Consider the following 14,946-nt stretch of genomic DNA (forward strand, 5'->3'; position numbering starts at 1 on the left):
AGAAAAAAAGGGGAAAATTTAACTTGAAAAGAGAAAAAGGGAAAAAGCAATGATCATTTAAAGGATCTCAACTTTCCAGTCCTGATGAGCCTGGACATTTCATTCTTACAAGAGTCTAATCTTCAAGCAGATGCACCGAGGTAATTTGCTCACCAGCCCCCCAACCCCAAGTCTCCAGTCTCAGGCTCCCAGTGCTTTGTGAGGCGCTAAGCACTGGCAGTTGTCACGCTCTTAAGGATGCTCCCAGGGGCTGTGCAGAGCTTCCTGGCTGGCAGCGGCAGCAGCAGCATCAACATTTACATGCATGCACTCCTGCTGGGAGATGCCCAACCTGCTTCCAGTTTGGGGCAACTAGAAATAACCATGCAATGAATATCCTGTATCTAACTTTCCTATTTTTTTAGGGATTGTTTCTTGCAGGGGTATAATGTGTTGATGCTTACAAACAATTTTATGGCTTAAGAAGAATATCTAATGCCAAATTACTTCCCACCAGCACCAGGCCTATGTACACACCCTCCTCACCAGAGGGACATTGACTTCCCAATTTTTATCATTACCAACACTGGGATTTTAATTTTTAAAATTTCATAAATCCACACCGGAAGCCACAAGGGTACTGGCCGCAGGCTTCCTTATAGTCATGAAGACCCAGAGACAACAGGGTACACCAACATCAGGGCATGCCTCAAAACTGTGGCCACATGACTGGTAACAAGTATCAAGAGAGCTACATGTCCGGACACGAAGGACAGTCTGGGACACGCTGTGGAGGGAGAAAACAAGTGCGCTCCCCTCTGTCCTGGAGGAAGTTGGGGGAACACGCTATCACCATGAGAAGGTTGCCAGGGAAGAGACATCTTCGAACACATTTGACCATGAGGAGAAATGCAAACAGTGATCATGGTAAGACTGGTGCTTGACCATTCTCCACCCTTCAGAGCTACGTGACTCTGCCAGGCTGCACGGGGTTTAAATCTTAAGATACTTTGTGAAGATCTGAAAGGTAGTTTAAAATAAAAAAAGGCAAAGCCTCTAAGAAGCACATCAAGTGTGACCACTACCTGCAGAGCACAGACCACACCTGACTGAATTTACGCTGCATGGCAGGCAGGAGAACTCAATGCCTCCGCCCAGGTGCCCGGTGATGTCTCAAACATATGGATACTTTAAACCAAGTTACACCAGGGAATTCTACCTTATTTTTGCTTATTCAAAATTGAGCCCATTTTGCTCAGCCGATTTTCTCCCTCCAGGGACTCAAAGGCCAAGGGCAGCTGCTCCCTGTCTCCCTCTCGCTGACCGCAGGGGTACACAGTGACAGAAAGGGAAGCCGCGAGCTCACCTGGTTAGGTGGAACCAGTGACCGGAAAGGCATGTTTCCTGGCTTTGGTTTCATCAGAAACAAGGAGTTCTGCTCATTGCTCAGATGAGGCAGCTGCTGGGGAAGGTAAGCCATGACGGCGGTCTTGCTCTGGCCGGACGCAGGGCCGCCTTGCCCGCAGTCGGCTTTGTAATGAGACAGGGGTTTGGTGTTGCCGTAGTCCAGCACCGAGCCCTGGCTAGGCACAGTACTCTGATTCAGGTTACTTGATGGTGGGTGACTCAGCAGGTTTACGTGGCCAGCCTGGAGGTAGGGGCCTCCGGGCCGTGGGGAGCTCTTGTTCACTCCAGGCATCATGAGGAGTTTGGGGCTGGTAAAGTCTTGCTTGTAGCCAGGAGGGCTGGCAGGCTTCTCCAAGGGATAAGGGACGTTCAGGGGGCTGTGGGAGGGGCCTGTCTGCTGCCATGGGGACATCTGGCCTGGGGTTGGTGCGGAGGTGGCCGGCTGTGGGTTTTGGAGCATCTGCTCGCGCTTCTGCTTGGCAGCGATCTGCTGCAGCTGGTGGGCAGAGGACAGCTCCGAGGCCCCTCCCGGGCCCTGGCTGGGCAACACCACACCAGAGAGGGCTCTTGGGGCATTCTGGGCCTGCACTGATGCCGGCATCAGGGTGGGACTGGGGTTGTCGGCCCCGGGCTGACTAGAGGCGTGGAACAGAGGTTGAGCACCCCCCAGGCTGGGTGACTCTGTGCTGCCAGGGCCAGCTGAAGGCCCCATAAAGGTCTGTCCTGCAGACCCAGCCCTCACTTGTGGAGAGCCTAACTGTTCTTGTTCGAAGGCTGCCGGAGAGAATTCTGTCTTAATATTAATGTCCTGTGCCAATGGGGTCTGTGTGGCCGACCCAGATGACTCTGGGTCTTTCTTTTCTTCAAAGTCCTCATTAAACAGATCCTTCATGTCTTCATCGGGCACTGACCTGTTCAGCTCCTCGATAAGCTCCTTCCACTCCTGCTCGTTAAGGTTGAGGTCAGGCATGAGGTTGCTCTGAGATATGGAGCCCCCGGCCCCTGCGATCATGCAAGGCAAGTCATCGACAGGCTCTTGCTTTAGCTCTTTATTCAGGCTCAGAGGAAAGGGCTCCCCAGGGTTGCTGCCCCCGTTCAAGTGGAGGCTCGCATCTGCCAGACACTTCTTGCTGAGGGAGTCCAGCCCCAGGGAGTGCTTGCTGCCGGCCTGCAGTGCCTCAGTGCCGGGCTTGTCAGGCTGCCCCAGAGGGGAGGCCGGGGGCAGGCCATTGGAAGCAACGGCTACACCCAGAGGAGCCTCACGCCGGGTCTTCTTGTGTCCAGGAAAGAGGTCTCCATAGCCATTCTGCTGCTCGCCATTCTGAGGAGAGGTGGTGCTATCAAGGTTCCTCTTCACCGTATCGTGGAGATGCTACAAAACACAGACAAGAGGGACTTAAGACACAGCATCATGTAGGAGGCCCCTCCACGCCTGCTGGTGACGTCAGTCTGGGCCCACATCCCATAGCACTCTAATAACTGTGCTTGTCCAGCTCATGCTCCTTCCACTCCCACTTCCCTTCTCCCAGGTCCCTCGGCTGGGCCTGACTCCCAACCACTACCTGCGCTCCGGGAAAGCGAGCCCGCGTCAGCACATGGGTTCCTGGCTTCTGGGGCCCTCTCTTCCCACAGGAAGCAAGCCTGATGCTGCCCATAGTCGTCTAGTCGGAGAGTGTGCCCAAGAATGGAGCCGATGAGAAAGAACCAGAAGATACAGATCCATTCTCCAGGGTGCTACCTAAGTCCGGGTTGTACAGGAGACCATTGCCCCTGGACTTTTCACTTTGGGGAACCAAAGAATTCCTCCTGTGTTTAAGCTGATTTAATGCGGATTTCTATCGCTTTCCACAGGAAGGAGCCCTGGTTGCTAGGGGCTCCTTCTCAGACCTCAGTGGGGGCAGTTCACGAGCACCAGGCCACGCTTCCTGCCCTGCGCAGCCTCTGGAGGAGCCATTGCCTGGCCCCATCCCTTCTCCCTAGGCAGGGCTGCTCCCATGTGCCCACCCTCCTCCCTGCGGCAGGCCAAGCAGCTTCCAATCCCCTGTGCCTAGTCATGAGCCCCAACAAACCCCACTTCTTATCAGAAGCATTCCTCTGAGCACAGCCAGTCTGCCTTACACCGCTGTCCTTGCTTCCCCCTCTTCTCCTCAGAGGGTTTGTTCAGCTAACCTTCCTAACTGTCCACCTTGTGCGGGGGGGGCAAGGGCTATGTGCAGATCAAGACAAAAGTGGTGGTTGCAGTGGAATTCATGTACCACAGGACCCAAGCAGACACGGCTACAGAAGAAGACAGAGGACCCCCAGAAAACAGCTGAGCAATTGTGCCCTGAGACGGGGCTCCAGATGCAGGGGTTTCGTGAAGAGAACGCTACAACGAGAGTGGGGAGGAGAGAAGGTGGTATCGTTCCACTCCTTCCTCAGCCTCGTTTTCAGCTCCCGGGACAGGACTCCTCCAAGTGGAGGTGCCTACACTTAGCTCTTAACAGGGTGCTGCTCCTTTCCAGGCTTACTTTGGTTACATTTTTGTCCTTCACCCTTCCTCCCACTGACCCTAAGCATCCACACCACGCTATTTACATAGTTCCGAATGGTAGCTTTCATTGTATCTTTAAATAGCCACCAGAGGAGTGGTAGTACCTAGAACTCCAGACCGCTGTCCTCCGGCTATAGAGAAGGGCTACACAGACCCAGCGCAGCAGCCTGAGGAGCCTGCGTGCGTGAGCACTCTGACCCGGACTCCTGCCTAGATACAAATGTGCAACGAGTAAGGAAACAAGGAGGGCAATTTTCTCAATCTGGAGTTCCAATTCCATTGCTCCCTTGCCTTTGTTTATCCCCACTTCAAGACTTTCCACTTTCTTTCCTGTTAAAGCCCACTGCACAGGGCTCTATAAATCCTGGCTGAGTCTGTATTTCTCTAAATCCGTGTCTGGGTACCTAAGTTAGCTCCTAAACACTTAGAGATACTCAATAGGCGGAACAGTAGGGCAGAGGTGTAAGCTGATCCTAGGACCCTACAAGAAGACAGAGGCCTTCCTTTCATGTGGGTTCTTCTGCCTCCTGCTGCCACCTAGGGGCGGGAGCGGGGAAGGGACCCATGCTCTTTTCTAAGATCTACTGTTGGGAAGTTACCTTTGGGGAAGTCAATTCATAGCCATTTAATCCGTCACAAGGAAATTAAAAAGAGTTCATTTTCCTTGGATTTTTAATCTTTCTATTATTTCTTTTTGGAAAATCATTTGTTCCTCACTGTCAGCTTGGGGCCATCTGTGAACCTGGGAGCTCAGTTTTCCACTCTCCTAAGGGGGAAGATGGAAATCTAGAAGGTCAGGACACTTGATGAGTCAGCTGGTTGTCCCAGATTAGAAACAGAATCTTTCTTTGCCTGAACAATTATAAAAGCCACCACTCCCTCTTTCAATATCTGCATGCAAACAGCTGCAGACAAGTTCCAAAGGAACGACTCAATTTTGCAATCCCATTACTTTTGGCCAAAGGAAACAGTCATTTTCTCAACTGCTCACAAAGTGTACCTGGGATGATGTAGGCAGGGGTGAGGAGTGTGGAATGTGTTGGCCCTGGCAGATTTTTCAATCTGGAGCATTTGCAGGAATGCCTGATATGTGCAGGCCCCGGCAGAGGAAGACGAAGATGGGTAAACCATGGAGACTAACCTCCAGGATTTTACAAGAGTGGGCAGACACCCTGAACGGATTATAAATTATATAAGAATAAACAGTGTAAGAGACATAAGGCATCCAAAACTGGCTGCCATGGATAAACACACAGGCTTGCTCTCAGCAGATCTGGTACTTGTGGGTGCTCAGTGCAGAGGCTCCCGTCCTAACCATCAGGGTTCCAGGAGGATCTGGTCCTGGACAACATGATCTGGTGTTCATTTCCTTTGCAAGGGGGTTTTGTTAAAGGGTACCAAGTGCCTGATGCTAAGCTGGAGGCCCTGCATGCTCACCAAGTCTTCCACCAAAGGACCCTGCAGGCCTCTGCCACCCACCACTGAAGTTCCAGTGCACTTTCTGGTCAGACTAACCACAGGCTAACACCTGTACTCTTGCACTGAGCTAACAAACACGTGTGGCTGCTTAAGACAGGGGTGGCTCTCTCCTCCATATTCCTTACGTGGGCAGTCACCTGGGGTAGCACCAGTGCTTTCTGCTCCTTCTCAGGTCCTCTTTTCCTCAGTCATCCTCCTATCAGCCAAACACCACCCCCCCACCCCCACCTGGAGAGTCAGTACCCTGACCCACTGCAGTATGGGTTCCATCCTCTGGGGATGCTGGGTGGGGATGAGTCGAAGGGAGACTTTAGGGCTGTGTTCCCTGAGGCCAGCAAAGACCTTGGTGCTGTTAAATGCAGCCCACAATTTCAGTCTTTCCCTCCATCATCTGCCTCTTAATAATTCCCTGCATTTTTTTTTAAAAGATTTTATTTATTTATTTGACAGACAGAGATCACACGTAGGCAGAGAGGCAGACAGAGAGAGAGGGGGAAAGCAGGCTCCCTGCCGAGCAGAGAGCCCGATGCGGGGCTCGATCCCAGGACCCTGGGACCATGACCTGAGCCGAAGGCAGACGCTTTAACCCACTGAGCCACCCAGGCGCCCCTCCCTGCATTTTCAAGTTCTCTATCCTATTTCTTTACCACACTATCTTGCTTTCTCTTCTACTTTTCTGGTTGTTTCTTCTAGTCTCCTTTGAGATAGGTCTCCCCTTCAAATGAGTATAGGAGTCCTCTTTTTTTTTAATTTTTAAAAAAGATTTATTGATTCATTTGAGAGAGTATGCATGAGAGTGTATGAGCAGGGGGGAGGGGCAAGTGGAGAGAGAAAGCCCAAGCAGACTCTTCACTGAGCACAGAGCCCAACAAGGGGCTCACTTCCACGACTCATGAGATCATGACCTGAGCCAAAGCCAAGAATCGGACACCCAAATGAGCCACCCAACTGTCCCCTCTTTTATTCTATACACACTCTGATCTTATCTACTCCCATGGCTTCAAATTCCTATGACTGAACATCACACTCAGAACAGACCCAACTGCCAGGGATCAAGTGCTGATCTATCAGCCCTCACCCTCTATCCAACCTCCTTTTCCATGCTCCCCACAGTACAGCACACTGAGTCACACCAGCCTTCTTACAGTTCCTCAAATGTGCTGTCTGCCTCAGGGCCTTTGCACTTGTTCTCTTTTCCCAAAACACTTCTTCCCCATCTCCCTAGGAGCATATAATTTGGGCCCCTCATCTCCTAAAAGTCATAGAATGACTATTTTCCATCTCTCCAACCTATCTCCTTGTTAAGTCCCCCATGGAGGCACTCATGTGAATAAGCCGAGCTTCCCCCATTAGAATGAAAAGCAGAGACCCACTACCTAGAACAGTGCCTGGCACTCAATAAGTATTTGTGAATGAATGTGCTCCTACCCACCATGTCGACAGAGCTCCAGACCCCTGCCTGTCCAACCACCCACCTGATGTGCAGGGTGTGCCACAGATAATCCAGACTTAATCTGTCCCAACCTGAAGCAGCCTCTCCCCATGTCCCATTTTCCTTTCTCTGTTCCTGTCCCCAACACTGTCACTACTATCCACCTAGTCATATAAGCCAGAACCAGAGACCAGCTCTAGCCCCTTCTTTTCCACTCCCTGCATCCAATCAACACCCTTGTCCTGCTGAGCCCACCTCCTCAGCATTCTTGGATCTATCTACACACTAACTTCTCTTGCTTGAATCATTTCAACCACGTCTACAGCCAGGCTCCTTGCAATCTCTGCCCTCAACTACATTCCACACTACGGTCAGAGTGACTGCATTGAAGGGCAAATCTGATCCTGTCCCTCTCCTCCTGAAAGCTCTTCAATGGCACCTCGTTGCCCTTAGGTCTTGGTCACCCTGAGCTCAGCTCCACAGTCCTCCTGGCTTTCGACACTAGTTTTAACTCTCCACCAACTTTCCCACCACACCCATGCTGTACACCAGTGCTACAGCTCCCTGGAGTGCTGCCAAAGTGTAGGCTGAAACATACAAATCCTTGACTTTTAAAGGCAGCAATTCAACCTAATCCCATGCTCACTTTTCCTTCTCCCCTATGTTCTTTTTGTACTCTGTATGGATACTCAGGAACCCTGACTGTTGGTGGAAAAGACCACCATCTCCAGGTAAAGTCGACCTACTTTCAGGCACCATTCAAGATTTCATTGATTTGAGGGACAGTGCGGGAAATCCATGTTGAGTAGCAACCTCGGGAAGGCTTGAGTCTGAGCCAAATGCCACAGAGCCAATCATTACTTCCTCAGTGGCCTTGCTGACTGCTCAGTACCTGCCCCTAGCTATTCCTCATGGTGTCAGAATCTCACGCAACCTTCAAAGGCATGCTGTGAAGAAGGATCACTGGTCCTGCCTTCCAGCAGATGAAAAGTCAGATTGCATGATGCTTCCCAAGGCGGGATGCACTGGGGCTGAAAGGAAGGGAAGGGTCTGCTGCCGAGCCTCCCTCCTGGCAGCCCCACCTCCCTCCTGGTCTGACAGGGTCCAGGTCAACTCTGCTGCCACCTGTGAGGCTGAGCGAGGCGTCTGGTATGAAACCCAGGCAGCAGGGAGTGAGTCAGAGCTGCAAGCTGTGAGAGGAGCACCTCCCCTCTGCCAAGCATGAAGAAGCCCATCAAGGTGCTGTGACCAGAAAAACGGGCCATGCAGTGAGGAAATCACACATACACACTAAAGAAAAGGAAAAATATCACAGAACTAAATATAACCTGCTTCTAAAGATTCCCATTTTTTTTTTTTTAAGATTTTATTTATTTATTTGACAGAGACAGAAACACAGCAAAAGAGGGAATACAAGCAGGGGGAGTGGGAGAGGAAGAAGCAGGCTTCCCGCTGAGCAGGAAGCCAGATGCAGGGCTTGATCCAGGATGCCAGGATCACGACCTGAGCTGAAGGCAGACACTCAGTGACTGAGCCACCAGGCACCCCAAGATTTCCATTTTTTCTTAAAGGTTTCTTTTTATTTATTTGAGAGAGAGAGAGAGATCACAAGTAGGCAGAGGGGGGAGCGGGAAGCAGGCTTCCTGCTGAGCAGAGAGCCCGATGCGGGGGCTCGATCCCAAGACACTGAGATCATGACCTAAGCCGAAGGCAGAGGCTTAACCCACTGAGCCACCCAGGTACCCCGAAGATTCCCACTTTTAAGATATTATTTGTCTTCATAGTTTGAAATCACCAGCAATTTTGAAGGATGGTAAATACTACAGAGATCAGTTACTCTTTCCCACTGAATCCACCTAGAAGAACATGCTGAAAATGGAAAGTTCCGAGAAATGCATTTTCCAGAAAACTTTATACTCTGGGGTCCAGACATTTTTACCATAATTTCTTTAATGTTTTATTTTTAACGAATTATAGGTTCCTGTATCAACTATACTCAAATTTAAAAAATTTAAAAAAGTATCGAGGTTCACAGGACATTGGGAAGAGAGTACAGAGAGGTCCTATGTATCCTTCCACCATTTTTCCCAGAGGTATCCCCATGCACTGCTCATTCACAAGATCCTACTATTTGCCAGACACTGCCCTACACAAGTTGAGCACAAAATAACTGTAAATTCTGATAAGCACTTGGTTTTTACTGTATTCTAGGCAGGGCACTGGGTCCTGGGATAAAAAAGACAAATAAGGCATGGTTCCTGCTCCCACTAGCTGGGATGAGATGGTGGAGCGATGGAGGCAGGACAGAGTATTACGGGTGGAAGGAGAGGGGGGCGCCCGAGTTAGGTACTAAAAGAACAAAGAAGTCATCCAGAAGTAGGGGGCAGGCATTCCAGGCTGAGAGGCATACGCAAGGATATGCAAACAAACACTGAGAGTAGGAGTGGACAGAAGGGAGGCAAGCAGAAAAAATGAGTCGTAGTTGAATGTTGCTCAAGTGTAAATGGCACAACAGGAAGTGCTGAAAGTCAGGCTGGGAACGGACACCAATGGCTCTGAAATGTTATTTAATAATGTGAAGTTTCAAAAAATACACAAAATGAGAGAGTACAGTACACTGAACCCTCATGCGCCCCTCACCCAACTTAAACGACTCTTAGTATTTGGCCATTTTGTTGCATTTCCACCTCCCTATTGCCACCCCCCAAATTGGATTATTTAAGAAACAAATCCTGGGCATAATACCATTCAACTCACAAACACTTCAGTATGTATCTCTGAAAAGTAAAAACTCTTAAAAATATACATGGGTGTATGATATCCCAATACCATTATCACACCTAAAAGATTAATAATTATTTTTTTAAAGATTTTATTTACTTATTTGACACAGAGAGAGACAGCGAGAAAGGGAACACAAGCAAGGGGAGTGGGAGAGGGAGAAGCAAGGAGTTTGATGCAGGGCTTGATCCCAGACCCTGGGATCATGACCCGAAGTGAAGGCAGATGCTTAACAACTGAGCCACCCAAGCTCCCCAACTTTAATAATTATTATCACCACCCTCAAACACATTAGGATGGCTACGATCCAAAACAAACAAACAAACAAAAAACCCGAAATAACAAGTGTTGGCAAGGACATGGAGAAACTGGAACCCTTGTGCACTGTTGGTGGGAATGAAAATAGTGCGTCTGCTATGGAAAACAGTTTGGTGGTTCCTCAAAAAATAAAAACCCAGATATACCATATTAGTCAGCAATATCATTTCTAAAAGAATTCCACTTCAAAAAGCACTGAAAGCAAGGACTTGAACAGATAATTTGTAGACCATGTTCATAGCTGCGAAATCACCGTAGCCGAAAGGTAGAAGCAACCCAAGAGTTCACCAGTGGATGAATGAATAAACTCCATACAATGGAATATTATTTAAATGCCTTAAAAAAGAGAGACATTCAGGGGCGCCTGGGTGGCTCAGTGGGTTAAGCCGCTGCCTCCGGCTCAGGTCATGATCTCAGGGTCCTGGGATCGAGGCCCGCATCGGGCTCTCTGCTCAGAAGGGAGCCTGCTTCCTCCTCTCTCTCTCTGCTGCCTCTCTGCCTACTTGTGATCTCTCTCTATCAAATAAATAAATAAAATCTTTAAAAAAAAAAAAAAAGAGAGAGACATTCAGACATGTGCTACCATACAGCATAACCCTGAGGACATTATGTCAGGTGATAAAAACCCGTCACAAAAAGACAAATACTGTAGAATTCCACTTATGCATGGTACCTAGAGTCATCAAATTCAGAGACAGAAAGACAATGGTGGTGTTTGGGGGCTGTGGGGAGAGGGAAGCAGGCAGCTAATGTTTCTGTTCTGCAAGATGAAAAGAGCTATGGAGATGGATGGTGGTAGTGGTTGCACAAACAACATGAATGTACTTGATACTAGTGTGTATACTTAAAAATGATTAAGCTGGTAAATTTACACACACACACACACACACACACACACACACACACACACACACGTGTTGTTGTTTTTTTTTAAGAGGGAGAGGGAGAGGGAGAGAAATAATCCCAAGCAGGCTCCATCCTGAGTGTGGAGCCCAACACGGGGCTCGATGCTACATCCCTCTGAGATCACAAACTGAGCTGAAACCAAGTCAGATACTTAATCAGCTGTGCCATCCAGGCACCCCTTTTTTTATTTTAGTACAATTAAAAAAATTTTTAATTCCTTATTATCATTCTGTAGGCCAGCGGTGTTCAAGTTTCCCTGTCTTAAGATCTGTCTGAGACTAACAAAATAATTCCTTTATTATGGCAAACTTCAAACACACACTAAAATAGGGAGAAAGTAGAATGACCTTCCATGCACTCACTGCCCAAGTGAAACAACGCCCAGCCCATTTTGTCTCATTCACACCCTACCGCTGGGCTAACAGCAATCACATCATTTCTCTTTATATAGTTCAGCATGCATCACTAAAATATGAAAGTTCTTCGAAAAATAACCACAAAATCATTAGTGAATGTAAAAAAAAAAAATCAAATTGTGGCTACAGTTTGGTTTACTCAAGTCAGGATCCAAAACACTGCATCTGGTTGACATGCTGTTAGGACTTCTAGTACATAACAGTTCTTTCTCCCTTTCTTAATTTTGCCATTTATTTGTCAAAGACACTTAGTCCCTTGTCCTGTAGCATTTTCCATTTCCACAGTTGGCTAATTGTACGCCCACCCAAAGGTGTCATTTACAAGTTCTTCTATCCTCTGTATTTCCAGTAAACTGATAGAAGCTTGATCGGATTCAGATTTTTTTTTTTTACACATAAAAATTTAAATGTGATGTAACAGATGAAATCAGACTTGCATCATTATTATTATTATTATTATTATTTGAACCTGCATTTTTATAAGTTATCTCTAATGCCTCTGTGGTAAATATACTTTAGGGAGGGAGGACACAGCCAGAGCAATCACCAAGGAGGAGAATACAGAAGTAGTCCGTGAAAGAGATGAGGGCCGGAGAGCGGGCATGAGGAAGAAGAGAGGATTCAGAGTTGGGAGGCGGAATTCAGCCTGAAGACTGATCTTATATTGGGGTTGAGGAAGAAAGAAGTTTTTCTCTAGTTTGGGCACACAGGTAAGACAGAGAACAAAGGCAAGGCAGGGTTTTGGTGGGGGAAGGTGACAATTTAGTTTTAGCCATGAGGAGAAGACTAGACCATTCAGGTAATGTCCAAGAGGCAGTGAATAACACTGATGATGAGTCCAGGGGGAAGACTGTCACCAGCAACGTGTGCAGCTGAAACTATGAGCACAGATCCAATCACTCAGAAGAGTGACATAATGAAGATGGAGCACAAGGGAGAATGCTGGGTTAAATACATCCAAAAGGTCCCGAAGGATAAAAGCTGAACATGTCCACTTGGTCAGAACATGTCCAAAAGGTCACTCACTGATGCCACTGTCCAAAGCAGTTCCAGAAGGCTGACTGGAGTAAAAACGCTTGAGTTCTAAAGTAACTGGGAAGCAAGTAAAAAGAGTATGAATTGTTCTTTCCCAAGCTTAATTTATTTTTAAAATATTTTATTTATTTATTGACACAGAGAGAGTCAGAGAGGAACACAAGCAGGGGGAGCAGGAGAGGGAGAAGCAGGCTTCCCACCAAGCAGGGAGCCCGATGTGGGGCTCGATCCTAGGACCCTGGGATCATGACCTGAGTTGGAAGACGGATGCTTGATGACCGAGCCACCCAGGACTCCTCCCCCAAGTTTAATTTTAAAAGGGAGATAGACAGACACAGTAGATTAACCTATTGCTTGGATGGGAATTGGCGGGGAGGCATTGATGGATGACAGCTAGGATTGTGGGGCTTTCTGGGGTGAGGTAATGTTCTAAAATCTGTGTTGATGGTCAGACAATTCTGTGGATAAATGAAAAACCACTGAAATGTATGTGGGAAATGTAAGGCAGATGTGCTAACCACTACACTATGGAACCTATATATGGGAAATGAATTTAAATGGGTGAAAATGTATAGTACGGAAATTGGATCTCAAAAAAGGTCAAAAAAGGTGAGGAAACGGCACCTGGGTGGCTCAGCTGGTTGTATCCAACTCTTGATTTCGGTTCAGGTCAGATCTCAGGATCACGAGACCAAGTCCCACATCGGGCTCCATGATCGGTGGGGAGTCCGCTTGAGATTCTCTCTCCCTCTCCCTCTGCCCCACCCTACCCAGCTCATGCACTCTTTCTCTCTCTCAGGAAATAATAAATAAATAAATTAGTTAATTATTATTATTATTTTTTTAAGAGAGACCAGGTAGCCAGAGAGGGTCAAAGAAGGGTTATTTTGGAATAATACTTGAGCTCACTTAAAGAACAGCAGATAAGGGGTGACTGGGTGGCTCAGTTGGCTAAGCAGCAGCTGCCTTTGGCTCAGGTCATGATCCCAGGGTCCTGGGATTGAGCCCCACCTTGGGCTCCTTGCTCAGTGGGAAGCCTGCTTCTCCCTCTGCCTGCTCTGCCTGCCACTCGCCCCCCTCACTTGTGTGTGTTCTCTCTCTCTCGATGACAAATAAATAAAATCTTAAAAAAAAAAAGTATAGCAGATAATTATCTATTAGACCAGATCTATAAAATCCTCTGGAACTCTGTGATACTGTGCAATCAGGCATTCACAGATAAATATGAAAAAGATGCACCATGAACAACTGAAAGCATAAACACCAATATCTTCTCCTGCACAAGGTGATCCTGACTTACTGAGGGGCTGTGCTTGAGGCTGTGCACGTAAGGATGATACTCTTCCCTTCCCAAGCTGCGCCCTCCACCTGGGTTCTCTATCCCATTCTCATTCCATCCATCTCCCTGTTTACCAGGTCTCCCCCCGACCAAGCATTTATTTGCAATGCTCAGTACCCCCATCTTTTAGCCCCCATCCTACTCTACATTTAGCTCTGGGTTAAGGGGATAGCTAAACTGGGTTCAGATCCTGCTCTGGTTGCCTAACAGCCGTGTGCTCACATACAAATTAACAGCATCTCTAGAAGCTCTGGTTCCTGATCTAAAGAGGGGCTGGCGGGGGGTGGTGTGAGGAGGACAGTCACTTCCTGGGGGAGCTGTGAGGCACATTCCTACTGCTTAACCAGGCAGCTGATAACATTCTCACCCTTCAGCCAATCCCCTTCCTTCACTTTGGAGCTTCCTCAAAGATGGGTCTCTACTTTGCCATATGTGCCAAGGTGACCTCCTGGATCTTAAATCCAAAGGACACTTTTAAACTATATCTGCTTGACCCTTCTGAGGCACTTGAACTCTGATGACCATGCCTCTCTTCTCTAAACTTGTTCCTCCCTTAAGGCCCAAGAGACAGTTCTCTGGACCTGCCTCCAAGGCTCTTTGCAGGCTGCTGCTTCTCATGCTTCCCCTTCCCCCTTTCCACTGCTGTCTTCTCCCAGGTACCCCATCCACACTCAGGGCCTTGGCCACAGCCCGACAACCTGGCACAGAGTGGTCTCTCAAATATTTACTGAGTGAACATTTCCTGGATCTTCATCTTTTTTTTTTTTAACATTTTATTTGCTTATTTATTTATTTGAGAGAGGGGGAGCACACAAGCAGTGGTGGGGGAGGGACAAGCAGACTCCCCGCTCAACACAGAGCCCCGTGAGATCCCAGGACCCTGAGATCACGACCCGAGCTGAAGGCAGATGCTTAACCCACTGAGCTACCCAGGTGCTCCTGGGGTCTTCATCTTTGTGCCCAGCTCTCTCTCCTGTGCTCTAAACTCACGTATTTGACTGTAACCAGGAATCTCCACACGGATATCCAACAGGATGTCCTCCATACCTGGCTCTTCCTCTCAAGCTCCCTCACTCAGTGCACACCTCAATCCTTGCCCTTTCCTGACTCTACTTCCTAAATCAATCTCCAGTGAGATCTCTCCACATCACCACCACACTCCCTCTTAGTTGAATGCCTTGTTTTTTAAAAAATAGATTACTGAAATAACTTCATGCTGATCTGATCTATTTCTATTCTCTCTCTGTTCCAACCCACCCCTTATGTTGTTACCAAGCCATCTCTATAAAACACGTATTTGAACCACTTTACATCCCTTATT

The 14,946-nt window shown here is 48.0% G+C and overlaps 1 protein-coding gene across 3 annotated transcripts in view; it reads right to left on the reverse strand.

The window, feature by feature from the left end:
• Positions 1-14,946, reverse strand: part of MAML1 (mastermind like transcriptional coactivator 1) — a 44,847-nt gene that overhangs the window by 9,843 nt on the left and 20,058 nt on the right. For all 3 annotated transcript variants that reach the window (XM_032335291.1, XM_032335290.1, XM_032335289.1), the window contains exon 2: positions 1,346-2,758. In XM_032335291.1, the coding sequence (XP_032191182.1) occupies positions 1,346-2,758 (1,413 nt within the window). The remainder of the gene's footprint in view (positions 1-1,345; positions 2,759-14,946) is intronic.

This window comes from Mustela erminea, chromosome 3, assembly GCF_009829155.1.
Source record: "Mustela erminea isolate mMusErm1 chromosome 3, mMusErm1.Pri, whole genome shotgun sequence".
Taxonomy (NCBI): domain Eukaryota; kingdom Metazoa; phylum Chordata; class Mammalia; order Carnivora; family Mustelidae; genus Mustela; species Mustela erminea.